Consider the following 20,011-nt stretch of genomic DNA (forward strand, 5'->3'; position numbering starts at 1 on the left):
CCCCTGTGGGACCCCGGCGGTCACTGAAGTATATAGGATTTCATGTTAATGTTAATGACCACCCAAGAGTATAGTACATACAGTAATAATGAGATGTATATCGTACTGTATCTGACCCCGTTTATAAAACAGGGTTATGTATTCACTTGACAGCGAGTCCATATATGCACACTATAATGGTATGGTCCCTCATGCATAGTCATTTTACACTGCATGCTGAAAATAGCCGATCTACAAGCTCACAATGCGTCAGTCATTACGACGGCATCAAGGCCCGCCAAAATACATTTTAGTCGACTAAATCAACTGTAGATTTGGTCGACTAAAATTAGACTAACACCAAGACATTCCAGGTGACTAAAATGTGACTAAAACTTAATGATAGCTATTCAAGAGACAAGGGGCTCCATTTTCGTTACCACTAAACCCCTTATCCCTAAACTTCTTTGCCTTTTCTTTTTTTTTACTATTTTGCAAAACATTTTTGAATACCGTAGTTAAAATGGCCAGTCTACAAGCTCACAACGTGTCAATATAGATTTAAAAATGTTTGTCAAAATAGTAAAAAAAAGAAAAAGGCAAAGAAGTTTAGGGATAAGGGGTTTAACGGTGACGAAAATGGAGCCCTTAAGACTAAAACTAAAATCTAAATTTGCTGTCAAAAACAAGACTGATGCATAGTGTGCTCTGTGTACGGAAGACGCATGCAGAGCCACCAGAGAGACAGGAAAACCTGCTCGGCTGCTGTGACCGTACCAGCTTTTATTCAACATCCTGGTTCAGGTCAAGGAAGCTTTGAGAAGGAAAGGAAGTGGTCACGTGACTGGGCTGCACCGTGACACTTTCATGGAGGCTTTCATGGGAGCCAGTCACGTGACCACTTCCTTTCCTTCTCAAAGCTTCCTTGGTGTAGGTTTTTAGCGCCTGGAAATGTGGGTAAAAAGCAGGAAGTTAAGTGCTCAAATTTAGCGGGGTGGCACCCCAGAAGCTCTGTATTCAGTTGTCCTCGAAGAAAATGTTAATTGAGTTATTTTTTTGAATCCAGGACAAAGGAATATTAAATGATAACTTCCATTTGATTTTACTATAGTTGTACACAACCCCTGGAACCCAAGCATAGAGCCAATATTAATATCACTATTTATGAAAATGTCCAAATATCTATTTTTGTTGAGCACTACGCTGGGCAGAAAAGGAAAGGAGAAAGAAAAGCGTATACTGTAATAATATCTAATATCTATTTTATGTGTGCTGTATTTTCCAAATGTACAGAATGATTCTTTTGGGGGATATATTGATGATGGTATTGTATTATTGAGAGACGTTTTGACACTGGAGAACTCGACTGTATTTACCATGCCACGTATTTCTATAGCTTTATTATCGAATAACTCGTCATCACTGGATTTTTATTGGCCAGAGTTCCGTTAAAAAATGATTCGTTGGAGGTGCAGGTTCTCTTTGACGGAGCTCGAGGTCTGATTTCTTTTGTCACTCATTGTATGTCTGTCATATTTATATCATATTCACTCTGTAGCCACAGCTGAAATGTAGTCCAGCTGAAATGGAGAAACTGAAATGATTTTGCGTTCACGTATTTCTCCTTGCCTGGGGGGGAAGATGACCACGTAGTCATTCCAATCCATACGTGGGTTTGGTTTTGAATCTCCGATTCACCATTTTCTTATCTTTGGTTGTTTAAAACTCTTGAAAGGCCCAATCCGGTATTGTTCGCGTCCATTCTTGAAAGGGTTGTTTTGGGGTTTTTTTTGCACGTGGAACTTTCTCACGCCCGTCATTCATGGATCAAAATATAGGATCTGCTGTAGGCTACTGCAATGATATTACAACCGTTACCAACGTAAACGAACCCATTACACAGCCCCAAAAAATTGCCGATCTACAATCGGCTATTTTTTTCTGTCAAGACGAGGGCTGAGTAAATCACAGAGTAGAGAATGCATATTAACATGTCTGCACTGCTATTTCATTTATTCTTTATTTTTTTGGGTGGTGGGGCTTATAGTTGTTTGCATCACTCATTGGGCCTTTACGCAGGAGTGAACAACTGTAAACTCACTGTTAACATTGACTGACATTTTGGACGCCTATCTCATCTCCACGGCAAGAATGTGTTTAGTGAGCTTGGTTTCTCAAAGGCACTTTACCACCAAGATTGTCACTAGTGATAGTGACTATAGTGACTAGCTGCGTGTGGAATGCCGCGTTTTTATTTTATTTAATCGGATGATAAATGATAAAAAAATGATATTGGTGCAAACCAACAGGTTATGATGTAAATTAGCATCAGCATATTCCAGCTATCGCGTTCGCCGTTTCTCATTGTCGTACTGTATCGCCTCATTTGGACGTCTGGACTCAAAATGCAACAACCAACCATGAGATTCATTGCCGTGACTGATGGTGTTAACGTGCTCTTGGGAAACTCTTTCACGACGCAGATGGTGTCATATCGCATAAGGGAAACACTGTATTTTATAAGCGCTGTTTATTACAATGTCGTCTGCTATCGGGGAATGTACCCCCATGACTGCTTTATTTTGTCTTTATCATATTTGTTGCTGTGACACATGGACTCCAATAGCCTTTTTACTAAGACGACAATGGGATTGTTCATGCCGGGGACGAACACGGAAACGGTACCTGCACTGGCCTGCAGGCGGCGCAAGAGCCAAGTAAATTCTACCGCGTCCCCTTGAGGATGCAGACACGCAGTCCAACCCTCTGTTCTTAACACATTATACGAAACGGAATGTATTTCAGGCAGTCACAAAATGCTTTGTTTTATTCAACTAAATGCCTTTATTTCAACTCGAGGAATTTCGTGAAAACTGTCAGTGCAGTTTTCCAATAAACTGGACATAAGTAAACAAAGATTTCCGAGTCATATTGTCAAGAGAATTACATCTTCGCTAGTCTGGGGAGGAAAAAGGGCTCATCATATCACATCACAGCAGGCTGCATTGTCTTATATTAAATTGTCATACACAATAAATTCAGCAAATTCCACCCTGTTGAATCTGCCAATTTTAGCTTACTGTACATTGAATATCCTTCATACTATTCTATACTTCTACTTTGCTACAGGCTTGTAACGTAACAATTCCATTTTTTAAAAGCTACATAGATAGAAATGGCTCCCCTCTCTGTTCTGGTATAGATCTGTTAGTTGGTTTATACTTTTCTATACATCTGTCACTATATCAACTACGACCTGAGATGGGCAATGGAATATATATTTTTTAGCATTTTGTTTAAAATTCCTCAAAAGACCCAAATTACACCTTCTCAAAACCAAGCCCCCCCATAAATAAGAAAACGCTATTATTCACAAATAATGAGACGTGTAATAAGTCACAGTACGTAAGAAGAAGGGAGGGGGGTAGTTATGGTACAGCTTTTTCGACTTGTCTGAATACATATCTTGTCAGCCAGCCGGCAATGCAAACACACACACACACAGCGTGCCTCCGTTATTTACATACCCAGTACATTCCTGTTCCACTGAAGCAGGCACAGTCAAGTAGTAATGACACATATACAGCAAAAGGTGGGCCGGAACATAGAGAGGTTCTACCATAGAACCAAGATAGTCTCGCGTATAGCCAGACAACTATTCCACAATCTCCGAATAGAGTCTGGACCTGTTGCCCCCCCATGAGCTGAGTAACGGAAGCTGCCATTTCCGTTCAAGAAAATATATCTTAAAATATCTTAGAGCTTATTTTCTTTTTATTTCCCTTCCTGCTAAGCAACAAGCTATATGCTTAGATGTTTTCTATTTATATTAGGATAAATGTGCGCGACTGTAAAGACGACATACACTACCAATTGCACTTGGGTTCTATTTAATACAGATGTGGTTCACACCACCGCCGCGATGAGGACGAGGGCTTGTTTTGACCAGTGTTGTTTTTGGCAGCGAATTGCTATATTAGTTTAGTCATAGTCTTTGGACTGAAATTTGGATTTAGTTTTAGTCATTATTTTAGTCATATAGATTTTAAATCTAAATCTACAGGTGATTTAGTAGACAAAAATGTATTTTGGCGGGCCTTGATGCCGTCGTAATGACTGTTTTTGCCGATCTACAAGCCCACAACGCGTCGCACTGCGACGTGTTGTGGGCTTGTAGATCGGCTATTTTCAGCATGCAACCAAGTGTAAAATTACTTATACTGGATCTCTTGTCCACTAGTCCCTTCTTAACATTTCAGTCTAGTTTTTATTTGTTGACAATTGTCAGTATATTTAGTTTTAGTCATCATAGCTTAGTTTTCATTTAGTTTTCGTCAGTCGACTAAAACAACACTGGTATACATGCCACATTGGCTGCTGCAGTTTTCTCGGGCGGTTGTTGCAAATCTCAGACACGACGTTCCGTTATGATATAGGACACGTGGGTTCAAATTAATGTGGGTTTTCATACCAAAACATCTCACTCCGATGGTAAGAATTTCTTTGGCTATTCAAAAATAGCCAATATACAATTGGCTATTTAAATACGTTGTTCCCTGGAACATATTTTGAGATGTGGGTCTGCAGCCAAATTCATACAAAAGGGTTTTGAGCACCACTGATATAGCAACATAAAGTTTTAGGATTTAGAAGACTTTAATCGGCCTCCTCAGGCCTTAAGGTCAACATGGATGCGGGCGTTGACATTGACGCAGCCCAGTGGTAGACGTATGGTTTGGCCTCTCTAAGCTCGGGCCCTTCTCCGACCCGGAGGGGCCACGTCCTGGGTGAAAGTGGCCCCTCAGGAACGTACACACAGACACGTCACAACAACACTAGCTGAGCAAACACAGAGGAGTAAATCGGCTTTTCTTTTTTTTTCTTTTTTTTTTACTGCATAACGTAAAGAAAGGTCCTCTGAGAAGCAAAGGAAAGGGCAGGAGGCGTATGGGGGGGGGGGGGGGGGGGGGAGCGATGTGATGAGGAAGATGGACAAGATGGCCGCCGGCGTGCCGGTGTGGGAGGGGGGAACAGAGAGAGAGAGGTAATACGCTGTCCAGGAAGGGAAACGGACACCGGGTCAAACACGCCGCACGCAACATATAGCCCACGTACCGTACGCCCTTGTAGAAACACACACTCCCGCCTATTTAGATGGGGTGTGTCTAAGCAGCTAGCATCGCTACGCTACCAGCATAGGCCTATTTTGTTAACACTGTCTGAATGGCAGTGTGTATATGGCCACTTGTGTGAAAGATAACAGACAAACATAACATGCTAAACGAACGTACTGTACAAAAAAAATTATCAAACGGTTCAAATTTGGTTCGTAAATAGTTTGTGTCCGGACTGGAACGGAATGTATGAGTTGTTTTTGTTTTGTTCTTTTCATCAGTGGTGGAAAAAGTACTCAATTGTTTTACTTAAGTAAAAGTACCAATACTGCAATTTAGAACTACTTCGTTACAAGTAAAAGTACGGAATTTAAAGTGTACTTGAGTAAAAGTACAAAAGTATCTGCATCAAAATATACTTAAAGTAGCCTAGTAAAAGTACAAATAGTTTAAGTACAGTACTTAAGTAAAAGTACTTAGTTACTTTCCATCACTGCCGAGGTTTCCTTCACTTCAACTTGTTGCGACATTCAGATTGTGAAGCAGAGGCTTGGCGGCTGCCACACTTTTTGAGCGTCTATAGGCGATAATTAATGTATCAGCTATTTTCACAGTGACACACTCGGGGAGAAGGCAGCCATTGACCCCACCACCGCCTCTCTGTGTGTACCAGCTCTCCACCACCGCCTCTCTGTGTGTACCAGCTCTCCACACCACCGCCTCTCTGTGTGTACCAGCTCTCCACGGCGCAAAGTTTCATTCATTAAAAGAAAACAATGGGACACGGTGTGAGCTCGGTGCCGGAGAGAGGCGGCTTGGGGGAAACTTGAGGCCACGTTTTTAGACGGTAACGACCAGAACAGAAAACGGACAAAGTGCTCACTTTTTTATTTCGCATTCCTACTTCCTATCACAGCTGTTTGTTTGTTGACGCCGATGTAATCGCATATATATGCGGCATGAGCCAACGTGAGCCGTGGCGGAGTCGCACGTGTTGCGTTTTCCCCGTGTATTGCCCCATACATTTACATGGAGACGCGAGGCAGAGCATGTTTCAAAGATTTCCACTCTGGAAGGGAGTTTCGCCTTTTTTTCCCCCAACCCCCTTCTAAACGGAAGGCACATCTGATATTTAATTTTTGCCGTTTTCTCTCGAGACCGCTGTCACCTGAAACGGGGCCCGGAGCCATGTTCGAATATCAGGCACATTTTCTTTTTTGTTTATTTAGTTTTTGTTTTTGCTGCTTCTAAACGTAACTCTCTCCTGATCCCTTTTCAAGTTTTGCTACGATATTATCTGGCTTGCAACGAAATGGCCTTTGTTTGCCAAAAAGCGTCTGTTCCGTCATGGGGGTGTGTGTGTGTGTGTGTGTGTGTGTGTGTGTGTGTCAAGCAAGAGAAAGAGAAGCAGATAGAAAAGAGATATGTTCGTGGGAAGGCGCTGGTGGTATTAGTGCGATGAAATAAAACAGTCTATACTTGGCCCTTCCCCTTATATAAAGAACAAAAACAGAACAGGAAAGAAATCTGCAATAAAAAGGTTGAGTTAAAGCGATGAAATGTCAGCTGTTTGGAGTTGTTTTTCTATCACGTCGACCTGTCTGGGGGAGGAGGCAGTATAGGAAGCGCTCGTCACCCAAGAAGATAAGGACATCAAAGTATAGCGTAGCTAGCATGCTGAAGGCGTATTCGGAGCAGAAGGGTTTTTCTTTTTTTCATTATTATTATTATTATTATTCAAAATGTCTTTCAATCTTTTTTTCCCTTTCGGCCTCACTCACACCTAAGACACACACACAAGACACACTTGTGTCCTGTTTCTTCCGTGTGTCATCATGGCCGCCTCAATGCATTTCCAATGGGAGTCGCATGGTTTGAACTTTGAAGACACGACCTTGTTGTGTCATGAAACCATGTGACTCCCATTGGGAAAATGCATTGAGGTGGCCCACGACACACGGCTAAGACACATGGTACACAAGTGTGTCTTAGGTGTGAGTGAGGCCTTCCTCTCTTTTTTTCGTTGTTGTTTTTCTTTCCCCGGTCATCATAAATCACTCGCAGGTAAGTCTCCGGCGCGTCGGCCCAAACAACAGAGCCAACTCTGCTCCGAGAGAGAGACCGCGGTCGGTCAGAAGGTCTCCGGCTCCTCCGGCAGGCAGGGCTGCGTGGAGGCGGCCGAGGAGCCGCCGCCGCCCCGCGACGACAGGCCGACGGACGACAGCGGCGACGGCGACAGACTGCGGAGGCCGACCACCCCGACCCCGCCCAGGGGCACCAGGGAGGACCCCGGGGAGAGGCTCCGGAGGCCCACCACCCCGGAGCGGAAGCCCCCGTGCAGCTCCACCCCCACCACCGCGGAGCTCTTCTGCAGCAGGCTGGGCTTGAGGATGCTGACCAGGCAGAAGGCGGAGCCGCTGTTGGGGATGAAGTTGACCTTGTTGCGGTCGGGGCACAGGAAGGGCGGGATCTCCTGGAGGTGTCTGGGTCTGTGTGTGGGCACACGCACGCGCACGCACGCACACGCACACGCACACACACACACACACACACACACACACACACACACACACACACAACACAACGACACAATTCAATAGACGACGACAACACCACCACAACTTAACCCATTTAGGCCTCAGAACAGATTCTACAAATGTCTTCTAAATCATGACAGTTTTCTGAAAAACCTATGTTTCTATATCAGTGGTTCTCAAACTATTTCATGTCAACGACCCCAAAAAATGATATGTATTTGGCCGATCTGAAAATATGTTGTTCCAGAGTCGCCCCCAGAAGCAACGATATGAGTTAAAAACGTTTGCTGTGAAAGAATATATATTCAAAGATTTGCGCAACATTTTCATGATTTAAAAGAAATAGCAGACCTACAAGCTCATAGCGTGGCACTCGGTGCTGCGCTATGGGCTTGTAGATCTATATAATATATATATATATAACGTTTTTAACTAAAATCTTTGCTTCTGAGGGGTTCCTGGAATAACATATTTTTAGATGGGGGTCGGTGGCCGATTACATATAATTGTTGGGGTCCTCATCATGAAATATTGAGCACCACTGATACAGAAACTTAAGGTTTTTCAGAAAACTCAGGATTTCCAAGACATTTTCTAAATTTCGAAGTCCGGTCTAAATGGCTTAAAACGCCAAAAGGGGTTCCCGCCCCAGAATGTGTTAATATACATGTATGTACAGTATGTACTAGTGTAGTGTACTTACGGAGAGTCCTCAAAGACCTTGACCTTCTCACAGCCCTCTGGGGGTTCCCTCTTAAACATGTAGCTGTTGTTGGGCCGGGGAGACGCGGCGTACTTGGGCAGTGGAGAGCAAGGTCCCAACTCTGCAAAAAAGAAAAACACCCGTCGTGTCATGATAATGCTGCAGTGCTTCTCAGTACATTTTCATCAAGAACAGGCATTGACCATAATAATATGGAGGGCGTAACGAAGCCCTTTTTTCGATTTCACACATTAATGATTAATAATTAATTTATTAGTGAATTAAAAATGCGAAAACGCACCCAGGGCGCAGTACACAGTGAAAAACAGATACAGTGAGGGGGAAAAGGGGGGGGGGGATTCAGGGATGTTCACTGCATTAACGTCAAGTTCCATAATATGTTTGCCCACCATGTCCATGTAATGTTACACTACCTGGCTACAGGCTTATTTAGGTTACAAACGGGTTTAGTTGTAGCCTATACTCCATCGCGCATCATTGTTCAATGTTCATGTGTCCAAAATAACAGATCTGCAAGCTGTCGACACGCATTGAAACGGCATGTCGACAGCATGTATGTCTGTTTTTTTGGGGGGTATAGCCGACCCGACACCCCGGCCTTTCTGCCAGGGGAGTGGCTGTGATGATGTCCATTCATATTTGATACAGCCAGTTTCTGGAGAAAATGGAATTAATGTTGCCGCAAAAGTCTTGAAACTACATATGAAGGCAATGTCGCTGCTAATATATGTCACTCCCAGCTGTCAACACATTGCATTCCTGAGATTCCTCATTGACGTAAGCTCGGCTGGTGGTGACTCGACTCGTACTAACCACGAAACATTAAATATCAATACATTTAAACAAAAACTTAATCAACATTCAGTTTCTGTTGTGCGACGGGCAGATGCAGCCACCCGCCTACCCGGAAATGTAGTCTCTGGGTTGTTTGACTCATTTCTAACGCTTATTTTGTTACTCTTTGGGTATAATTGTACATTTCCACCTTCAGTCGATGCTTCATATCCATATGAGTGAAAAGGCCGGGGTGGTCGGTTTATTTTTCAAACACAGTTCTTATATGAGGCGATCTAAAATCCCCCTATGGAGATTACAATGCAAATAAAAAAGAACACGAACCTGGGGACTGACGCCCTCTACTGACAGTGACGTCAGGACTTCGGTGCTCTATTGGAACAAGCCATGGGTTTGAGAGGCTGATAGTTACAGTAGGCCTAATAGATATTTAATAGCCTACCGGTATTTAAAGTTGTCAGTTGTCACGATGATATAGCTTAATAGCTGTAGCTCTGTTTTGGAGCATTGCACGAATAAGATGAATGAAAAAGGTTAACTTTTCCTACGGAGACACTACTTGGACAGAACTCCGTTAAATGGAGATATACTGTAGCCGACTTAGGGCCGATTCTTACTCCTGTTTCGGCGCTGTAGTGCCGAAATGATTTCGGCTCGTCAGAAAATTTCAGTAGCACCGAAGAGCCGACTTTAGGACGGTACCCGCCCCCCCGAACCTCAAATGACGTCAAATTGTAGGCTCTACAGCGCCGAACCGACTTTTATTCGGCTCTAAAATAGGAGTATGAATCGACCCTTAGACTCCTGTCACTCAAGACTCCTGTCCTGGAAACATAATGGAACCATGAGAAGGTTGCAATTTGTTCAGCCAACGGAACATGAGTACTAGTAGGCTACATTGTGCCTTTCCTGCTGAAACTGGCTCTGCACGGTGACTAGTCTGTGAACAGCGGGGAATGTCGATGCATGCTGTGCGCAATTGTCTTTGATTGATATTAAGATATAGACGCAAAGAGCGGCGGAGCCTAAATCAATGTATAGTATCATACGATACTGCTACATACTATTACTATGTAGCTATATATATACACATGCATTTTAGGGGGCATTTTTTCTTTTCCTTTCCCGGGAAAAGGTTGGCAAATTCCCGGGATTTAAAATAAAGCCAAACACTTCTAAAGGCAGCACTACACCCCTGCCCAATGGGTCGGTGTGTGTGTGTGTGTGTGTGTGTGTGTGCGTGCGTGCGTGCACCTTTGTCGTCGTAGGGGCTGCCTCCTCCTCCCATGTCGTTGAGGATGGTGAGGTAGGACGGGGAGATGGAGTCCGGCCGCGAGCTGCAGTTGCTGTGGTTCCCCGTCAGCCCGCCCCCCGACGGCGTCTGGGTGTCTATGCTACGTGTGCTGCTGCTGCGCCGCGGGGCCACGGGCGGGGGCGCGCGGTGGCCGTCTGGGACGTCCTGGGGCTGAGACACACACACACACACAGAGATAAACATACAGGCACATGCAAACGAGGTCACAATAACATCAGCGTATTTGGATGCTTAATCCCCTTTGCGTGTGCTCTGGAGCAGGGCAGAAACATGCGCTGACATGCGTGTGTGTGTGTGGGGGGTGTGTGTTGGGGGGGTAGAGTCACCCTGTTCGCTTTACATTGAACCACATGAACCCCTGCCTAGTAGTGCCTATACCTTATTTTGGGCATGTTTTCAAACGTTTTCAAGATTAACCCATTCAGACCTGACGTTGAAATAAAAAGAAAAGCGCGCCACTCGGTGGCGGTCTATGAGCTTGTAGAGCTGCTATTTTTCAATAGCTAAAGTATACCATAATGCTTAGTTAAAACACCAAAAGAATCCAGAATGGGTTAAAAGAAAGACAATAATATTAGTCAATTATGTTTGTGTCGGGAAGTAGCCTATATCCACCTGCATGGCTCCAATGTGGACCGCGCTGCTCTCTGAGCTTGTGGATCAATTCTTGCACTCTTTATTCTGTCCCTTTTGTTTGCTGTGTTTTTGCTGTTTTGAATGTTATGCTAGCTATGCCGCTGCGTTGTGTCTGTAAGGAAGCCAAAACAAAACTACGTTTTGCTCTTATGTGCCTGTACACAAGATGTAACCATAAAGTCCAACCTTGAAATATCTGAACTGACCTAAGACTCCAAATGCACGCATAAGAATATGAAATACTGTTTCCCCTCAGTCACTTGCAGCATGAAACATCAAGCCTATCTAAGAAACATTCAAAGACCAAAGACTAAAACACAGCATAAACTAGATAAAGTGCCCCTCGGGGCACAGGTCTCCACCAGGGCAGGTCAGGTTGTGGCCTCCTGGTGGCGCTATAATAGGCCAATGTGAAAAGGGTGGGATATATTCCCTCAGCCTAGTAGGAATGTCCGTGAAAGATTTCACATAAATTGCACGCTGCGTTCATGATTTGAGGCATTTTGTTCAAAACGGGCCAATCCTGCAAACTTTGAAAGCCAATGTTGGGATGGAATATGAAATATAAGACAGATCCGTCTTGAACACATGACTATAGAGATAGTGTGTAACGGGATTTTTGTATAGCTCTGGAGGAGTAATAAAAAAAAATCACGAATCAAAAACATTTTTCATTAATTGTTAAATAAAATACTTTAAACTCTGTCTGGTCTCCCCCTCTTTGTTAAGGCCCCTGAGCCAGCCTTAACAGGTCCTTTAAACTCTGTCTGGTCTCCCCCTCTTTGTTAAGGCCCCTGAGCCAGCCTTAACATAAACTCTGTCTGGTCTCCCCCTCTTTGTTAAGGCCCCTGAGCCAGCCTTAACATAAACTCTGTCTGGTCTCCCCCTCTTTGTTAAGGCCCCTGAGCCAGCCTTAACAGGTCCTTTAAACTCTGTCTGGTCTCCCCCTCTTTGTTAAGGCCCCTGAGCCAGCCTTAACAGGTCCTTTAAACTCTGTCTGGTCTCCCCCCTTTGTTAAGGCCCCTGAGCCAGCCTTAACAGGTCCTTGACGTGAAACATTGAGCACTGCTGACATTTAGAAACATGAGGTTTTTTCAGAAAATGGTCATGATTATTGACGTCTTAACAGTTAAAGGTCAGTCGCTCATGCAATGGTGACCGCACTCACAATGATGACCTCATCCTTCTCGGGGGTGTCGCGGATGATGATGCGTTCGATCTCCTGGTTCAAACCCTCCACGCTGTTGCGGAAGCGAGGTGCAGACGACTTGGAGATGGGGATGGGGATCAGGATGGTTTTGGGCATCGGGGACTAAAGCACACACACACACACGCGCACACACACACACACACACACATTTCGATTTCTTTATTTGAATCCACAAATTACAATTAATTTTACAAGGAAACAAATATAACGGGGTTGACAGTTCATGTTCACTTAAGGATACACAAACATGGCACCTCCTTCTCAGACACACAGACACACAGACAAACTGCCTATAACAGCCGAAACAGAACAGTATTTGGCAAGTTGTTTGGCTTTGCTTTTTGTCATGCCAGCTATTCTTAGGCCACTCATGGTCAGTTTATGCACATGGCCCAGGCTTCCGAATATCAGTATGGCAACGATACCCCTAGTTTGTTATATTTCCAAGTAATGGTTGATACTTAGAATATTTATCTTAGAATGCCTGGTCCATGTACAAATCAAAGACACAGACACACACACACACACACACACACACACACACACACACACACACACACACACACACACACACACACACATACACTGTTTAGCACCAAATTGTTCCATTCCTAAATGCTTATTTTTACGGCTTAAAGTCTTTTGGTAAAAATGTCTACAAAACTGAAGCTGTGTATGTGCATAAATATTTCGTAAGCACAAATGTGCTCAATTCTGATCAGTGCCGTCGCAACCTATACGCACTTGTTGCGAGTATAGGGCAATTAACACACCGGCGAGGGGGGGGCAACAAAAAGTGCCAAACCGACCATCAAAATAGCAAATAGCAGCCAGCGTGTGTGAGGCAATCAAGTGCTCCCCTTCCCCAGTTCAGCTACAGATCGGCGGGATCAGCTGCAGGGAATTATATAAACTAAGTGATTGAAGGTGTGGATTATCGGTGAGATTTACAACGGTCACGTGACGGTAACCAGCCAATCAGAATTGTAAAAAGTCCCAAAAGTATTGGGACTAGCCGTTTTAGAATCAATATTTGATTTTGACCTTGAGTTTTCAAGTTTTCATGAATACACAATGAAGTGTTCCCCAGTCAGTCAGTCAGTCAGTCAGGCAGACAGACAGTCACCTGGGACTGGATGATAGTGTGGCTTCCATTGAAGGGAGACTTGCGGTCCTTGTCCCTCCGATGTCGACTGCTGCGCTTACTGCGCTGGAGCTGCTGTCGCAACTTGGCAATCTGGAGAGAGAGAGAGGGCGGGAAATAGCAATAGTCAATGAGAGAGAGACATGCATGCTTGAGATTTGTATTTTTAAATAATGTGTAGCATTTGGAATATTTAACTTTAAAGCGCCCAATGCATTGGCAATGGCAATTGCCATTTAAAGGGGAAAAGTTATGTATAGTTTCAACTTTAAAGTACTCCATCATTGAACTATAGGGGGCTTTGAACATGGAACCTACTGTACATGCTGAAGGTCAATCATTATTAGACCACAGGACTATTATCTCTCAAGATCTCACAGTACATGAATGATGAATGAATGCCAGTGCATTCCAAAGCGCTCTAACTATAGCAGGACAGGGATTTGAACGTGGAATTATTTAGTTTACATTTCAGGCTGATCATTCATTAGACCACTATACTATCCTGTAGAAAAGAAGAGTCGTCCTAGTGACCAGTGTTGTTTTCGTCGACTAAAACTAAGACGGAAATTGTTCGTCGACTACCTTTTTTCACTGCAAAAAACTACATGGAAACTACATGAAAACTAAGCTATGATGACTAAAACTAAGACTAAATATACTGACAATTTCGTCAACAAATAAAAACTAGACAAGAGATCCAGTACAAGTCATTTTACACTTGGTTGCATGCTGAAAATAGCAGATCTACAAGCTCACAAGCTTGTACATCTTGATCTTGTAGAGCTTGTAGATCGGCTATTTTCAGCAAGTGTAAAAACATTCATTAAGAAAAGTCATTACAACGACATCAATCAACAAAATATATTGTAGTCGACTAAATCAACTGTAGATTTAGTCAACTAAAATCTTGTGATATTTAGTCGGCTAAAACTAGACTAAACACTAAAACATTCCAACGGGCGACGCCATATTGCTCCATGGAAGGAAAGAAACATGCGCAATGGTCTATATGCAGCCAACACTTCCACGTTCAGCTTCCTTGGTCTCAACTGCGCATATTTCTTTCCTTCCATGGAGCAACATGGCTTCGCCCGTACGGTCTTCGCGTCTCCTCCTCTTTAAGACAGTCCTTGGTCATAGTCCTATGGATTGGTTCCACCCCTGTCACTCACTCCCCCAATCTCACAGTCACACCTGTCCTCACTCACTCCTCATTAGTGGCCGGCTATATAAAGTGCATGAGTGCATGTTGCTTCAGGTGTTCTTCTTCCCCTCTCAGCGGCAACAACCCAACCTGAGAGCCCGCTCTGTCCTGGTGGAGTCTCAGCAGGCCTTTGGTTACAGTATGTATGTGTCACTGAAGTCACTTCCGTTTGTTCATGACTGTGTATATGTTGAATTGTATTGGTTATTGCAACTCCAAATGATATACTGAATGTGTAACAAAGAAAAAGCAACTAATGTCTGGAAAATGGAAATTAGGAGCTTTATATAGGCCGTTACGCCGTATGTACATTCACTTTCCTTAATGATCATATCTAGTTTCGGGGGGGGGGGGGGGGGGGGCATTTCTGGGGGTCCCCAGCCAAAAAGATTGAGAAAAAGATGCTTAGTATGAGGTAAAAAGTACTTTAGCCTTGTGTTCATACCAGAAAGATTTGTCTCAACCATTACTCTATGGCTCTGGTCTCAGCCACCGCGGTGTACTTTTAGACATTCCATTTCTCTCAAAACTTTGAACGTTGCCACCACTGTTGGAGCAGCCATAAACTACACAGGTTCAATCACCCCGATGTTCTGGGCATCTTTGTAAAGTCAGTGTTGGTTAAAAGCAGGTAAAAGAGTAACGTTTGAGCAGACTAACGTCAGTCACTTTCCCATTCAAATAGTGGTATAGAAGACCTGGCCGTTTACACCGCAGATACTGTATGTCGTCTATAGGAGGAGTGGGATTTGAACGGTCATCAGGACTCTCATGGAGTCTGATGACTAGACCACCACTGGTTTTACTCTTTAAAGTTCTGAGAATTATAATAATAATAATAATCAATGAAAGATGTTGGTAGGCCTACCTCACAAACACACTTTCACCTAGTGACTTTTTTTTAATATGTTTTGTCTAACTTTTAAAACTAAATAAATATTGGCACCTCGCTGTTCATTCAAACTTTAACCTAGAAACTTGCTTCACCATTGAACCCATTTTGGGCGGTAACCCCTTTTTGGTGTTTTAAACATCATGTTATAATTTAGCTATTGAAAAATAGCAGATCTACAAGCTCATAGGCTTGTAGGTCTGCAAATTTTGAAAAAACGCCTCAAATCTTTCAGAAAATTGTCATGATTTAGATTTCTTTTTTTTTTAAATTTCGACGTCAGGCCTGAATGGGTTAAAATGGCACCTTTACAGCGGAGATGCATGCTTGAGATTTTTACTTAGGTTTTATTTTTTAATATATATTTAACCGTTTCCACGCCATCACAGTCGAGAGCTCTTCATGACTCTGCTACCCAGGCATGATATGATATTATGCATTCCCCCAGAATAATTAAAGGCACTTGGCTCATGCACTTTATTACACAATAAAATATTTCCACAATTCCAAACTATAGGAGACTGTGGAATCTCTGTGCTTGAGAGCCTGATCATTTGACCACTACACCGTGGTCGTCTCTCGCAGCTTGTGTCTCTTATACTGTTGGAGCGTAATTATTTTCTATGCTGAAAAGAACTTTCTAACTGAAGGCTATACCTTCAGTTAATAAAGCTGAAATACTCCCGGATTTAATGGTGCGTTATGTATCTTTACTGTTCGTTCTACCCCAGGGATTTAATTTGTTGTTCTTTCGTAGTTTGGCCTTCAGAATTCCAGTAGTACTCCAGCAATGAACAATAGTAGGACTGGTACTTGGAACACTTTATAGGTCAATGTTTCGCCAAGGAATTTTGCTTACTCAGGCCAGATGGGACGCTGAGTCAGCATTTAGTAGCTTATAGTACTAAAGCTGTTCAAAGAAACAGACAGTGAAGCTGCTTTCAGAGGGCTGATACCCTCACGAACACAACTTCCTGGGTTCACGCATGTTTTCTCAAATTATAATATTGTCGTCGTCGGGCAGAAACCTTATATCTCCATATTTTTTTCGTATTTTTCAATAAACGATTGCCCTAATTTGTTTGATGACGGTGCCAAGCGAAAATAGCCGATCTACAAGCTCACAACGTGCGTGTCCCAATGCAACCCGTTGTGTGATATCAGCTATTTTTGCTACTGTTTTGAAACACCAACTGTTGGAAGGTATTCGCCTATAATAACGTGTCGGAAATGGGGAAGGCAAGTTGAAAGTGGTTAAGAGTGATTTATTTTTTATGAATATTGAACCAATATAATGTGTTAACCAGAGCTTGTGACTAAATAACTACACTATATCCATTGGAACGCAACAGTGTTTTTTCCATTTCCTGAAAAGTAATTGTTTTGGACATTTTAAAACAAACTAATCTAAATAAAAATAATTAACAATTTGGGGGCTGGGGAATTTTTTCAGAATAAAGGTGCTATAGAGTGCCAAGCAGATGAGGGAGATTTTACTCTTGACAACCCCCCACCTTTCATTTCCCCCCAAAACCGGGAGGCGAATTCTCCCTTTACTACATTGCTGTCGTAAAACTTTCTTTATAAGCGATAATATTCTAAACGAGATGCACGATGAAGTCAGAAATTAGGTCAGAATATAGGCGTTATGATGAATCTGCGCGGGGGGAGCGTAGATTCAGTAAGTAGAGTAAATGGGTGTTACCTATGATACTAATTAAGGCTCTGTTCCATTTAGTGTGCAGTACGTGGTTCTCAAACTGTTTAATTTCAAGGACCTCCATAACTCTGGGAGTGTAAAAATGGAACCAAATGGAACCTTACGGGTCCATTTGGTTCCATGTGTACACTCCCAGAGTTACACACCCACTCAAGGACACTTTGAGACCCCACTATACTAGTGCAGCAGAATGCTTCCAGTGAGCCAACATGTGCACAAAAGCAGCACCCCGACTCTGTTTGACCAGAACGGAACCGAGCCTTCATTAGTCAAAGCGGTAACACCTGTGAAGGAATGAGGGGAGAGGTTCTCTCCAAAATGGCGTGTCGTGTGCATAGACTGAGCCCGTTGATCTCACCTCCTTGAGCTGGTCAGTGCTCCCGCAGGAGGCCGAGCGCTTGTGGGAGCCCCGTCTCCTCTCATCAGCCCAGGCCCTGGGGGTCTGACGCACACGCACACAGACACACACAGACACACACACACACACACACACACACACACACACACACACACAGACGGAGGTCGTCAGGTCAAACCCTCCATTGTTAATTTCGTCGACTGCTGCCGAAAAATGTTCGTCGACTACCTTTTTTTCACTGAGCTATGATGACTAAGACATTACACGTGTAATGTACTACAGTATTTTATTGACAATTTCATCAACAAATTAGAACTATAGACTAAAATGTTGGGGAGGGACTAGTGGAGAGAGAGATCCAGTATAGAACTAAAAGACAAAGGCATTTTATGTTTGGTATAGCGCTTGGGTGTTGCGCTCTGAAAATAAATAGCAGATCTACAAGCTCAGACAAAATGTGTTGCGCCGTGACAGGTTGTTTGCTTGTAGATAGGCTATTTTAAGCATGCAACCAAGTCGGCCTGCCAAAATATTTTTTGTCGACAAAATCAACTGTGGACCCTGTTGTAAACAAGTGTAAGGCTTAATTGGGTCGTCCACTCACAGTTAACAGTCTTTGTATTGAGTTTGTGCTTGAAATGTACTGTAATTCTGCAAACTGTTAATAAAGATTTCAATCAATCAATCAAAAGATTTAGTAGACTAAATTTAGTTGACTAAAACTAGACAAAAAAATATGACTACAAGTAGATGAAATTGTACTCAAAAGACTCACTAAAATGGGTGAAGACCTGGCAAAGTACTGTACTGTACCTAAGTACCATTTTGAGGTATTTGTACTTTACCTGAGTATTTCCAATTTCCAATACTTTTACTTCTACTTGACTACATCTCGGAGGCAAATATTGTACTTTTACTCCACTACATTTATTTGATAACTTTAGTTACTTTGTAGATCTTGATTATTATTACAAGACATACATTAACCACAAAAGGCTTTTTTTATGAATTTGAAAACTTGAAATGGGACATTCTGCATAATGAGTGTATACTTTTACCTTTGGTACTTTAAGTACATTTCGATACCGATACTTTGCACATTTTGAACTTTTACGCAGGAGTATTTCCACATTGCAGTATGTATACTTGTATACTTAAAGCTGCTATAAGCAATACTATGTCTTTTTATCTTTATTTATTTTTGGTATTCAGACAGCCAGCAATGGGTAGAACGCTCCCAACAAAGATGTAGTCTCTGTGACACATGTAGGGGCCGCAATCTGCATTCAAAGAATCAGGAAGCAGACAGGCAAATCGACCAATGACAACGCTTGTGACAAAATCTTTGAATGCAGATTGCGGCCCCTAGATGTGTCACAGAGACTAATCTTTGTTGGGAGCGTCTTTGGGGGGGGGGGGGCGTTCTACCCATTGCAGGCTGTCTGAATACCCAAAAAATAAGAAGATGATTAAAATGTTGACATATTATTGCTTATAGCAGCTTTAAGTAAAACATTTGAGTACTTCCGCCAGCGCTCACCTGCGTGGCCTTGTCCCTCATGTAGGAAACGTGCTGGTGGTGCTGGCTGTCGTCCTGAGGCCAGGGACCTATCAGGTGAGAGCCAGCGAGCGTGCCCAGTGAGGGCCACAGCTGGACGCGATGGCGGGCGAGCTAGAGGAAGACGGAGGAAGCGAGCGGGGGGAGGGAGGGAGAGAGAGAGAGAGAGAGAGAGAGAGAGAGACAGACGGATGGAGAGGCACACTGACTGACTGACAGACAGACGTAGAGACAGCCAGAGAAGAAGTGCTGCTATACGGTCTCTGTATAAGAGGACAGTCTGATGTGGATAGGGGAGAGAGAGAGAGAGAGAGAGAGTGGGAGAGAGTGGGAGAGGTCAAGGTCAGTGAAGGTCACATGTTCATGACGATAAACATTTTGCCAAAGATAATTTAGAAAAGAGAGGTTTTCTCAGCATTATGTCCTGCTCAATGTAACAAAGACCATTTTCATTTGGCATTAGTAACTTATTTTTTTTTATGAGAACACTTTCATTCACTTCAAGTGGATAAAATGTGGCTGCATTTCGAAGCCCGCTATTCTGACGCGTCGCCAACCCGCCACATTACTAAACCCTGTCCTTAACCCTATAACCACACGCGGAAGGCACGTATTCGGAATGGCGGTGCGTCGGAACGCCACTCTGACTGTCCCCAAACTGCATGGAAGTACAACAGTAACAACACCATTTGACATTTTCCGTCGCATTCTGTAATTTTCCATTGTCGAGATGGCTGCAAAATGTTTCGCAAATGACATGAAACCCAACATAATAAATACAAAATGTAAATACAAAACGGATACATGCTTTTAAAATAAGAT

At 43.2% G+C, this 20,011-nt stretch overlaps 1 protein-coding gene across 1 annotated transcript; it reads right to left on the bottom strand.

The window, feature by feature from the left end:
- Positions 1–7,224: 7,224 nt before the first annotated feature.
- Positions 7,225–19,269, bottom strand: fam117ba (family with sequence similarity 117 member Ba; the record flags this gene model as incomplete). Its single annotated transcript, XM_080758530.1, has 7 exons — positions 19,172–19,269; positions 17,632–17,715; positions 13,437–13,547; positions 12,269–12,412; positions 10,404–10,614; positions 8,334–8,454; positions 7,225–7,582 (listed from the first exon to the last, which is right to left on the bottom strand). Exons 1-7 carry the CDS (start codon positions 19,190–19,192, stop codon positions 7,225–7,227), a joined length of 1,050 nt encoding a protein of 349 aa, XP_080614656.1. The 5' UTR covers positions 19,193–19,269.
- Positions 19,270–20,011: the final 742 nt, after the last annotated feature.

This window comes from Protomyctophum bolini (genome assembly GCF_963924005.1).
Source record: "Protomyctophum bolini genome assembly, chromosome: 24".
Classification (NCBI taxonomy): Eukaryota; Metazoa; Chordata; class Actinopteri; order Myctophiformes; family Myctophidae; genus Protomyctophum; species Protomyctophum bolini.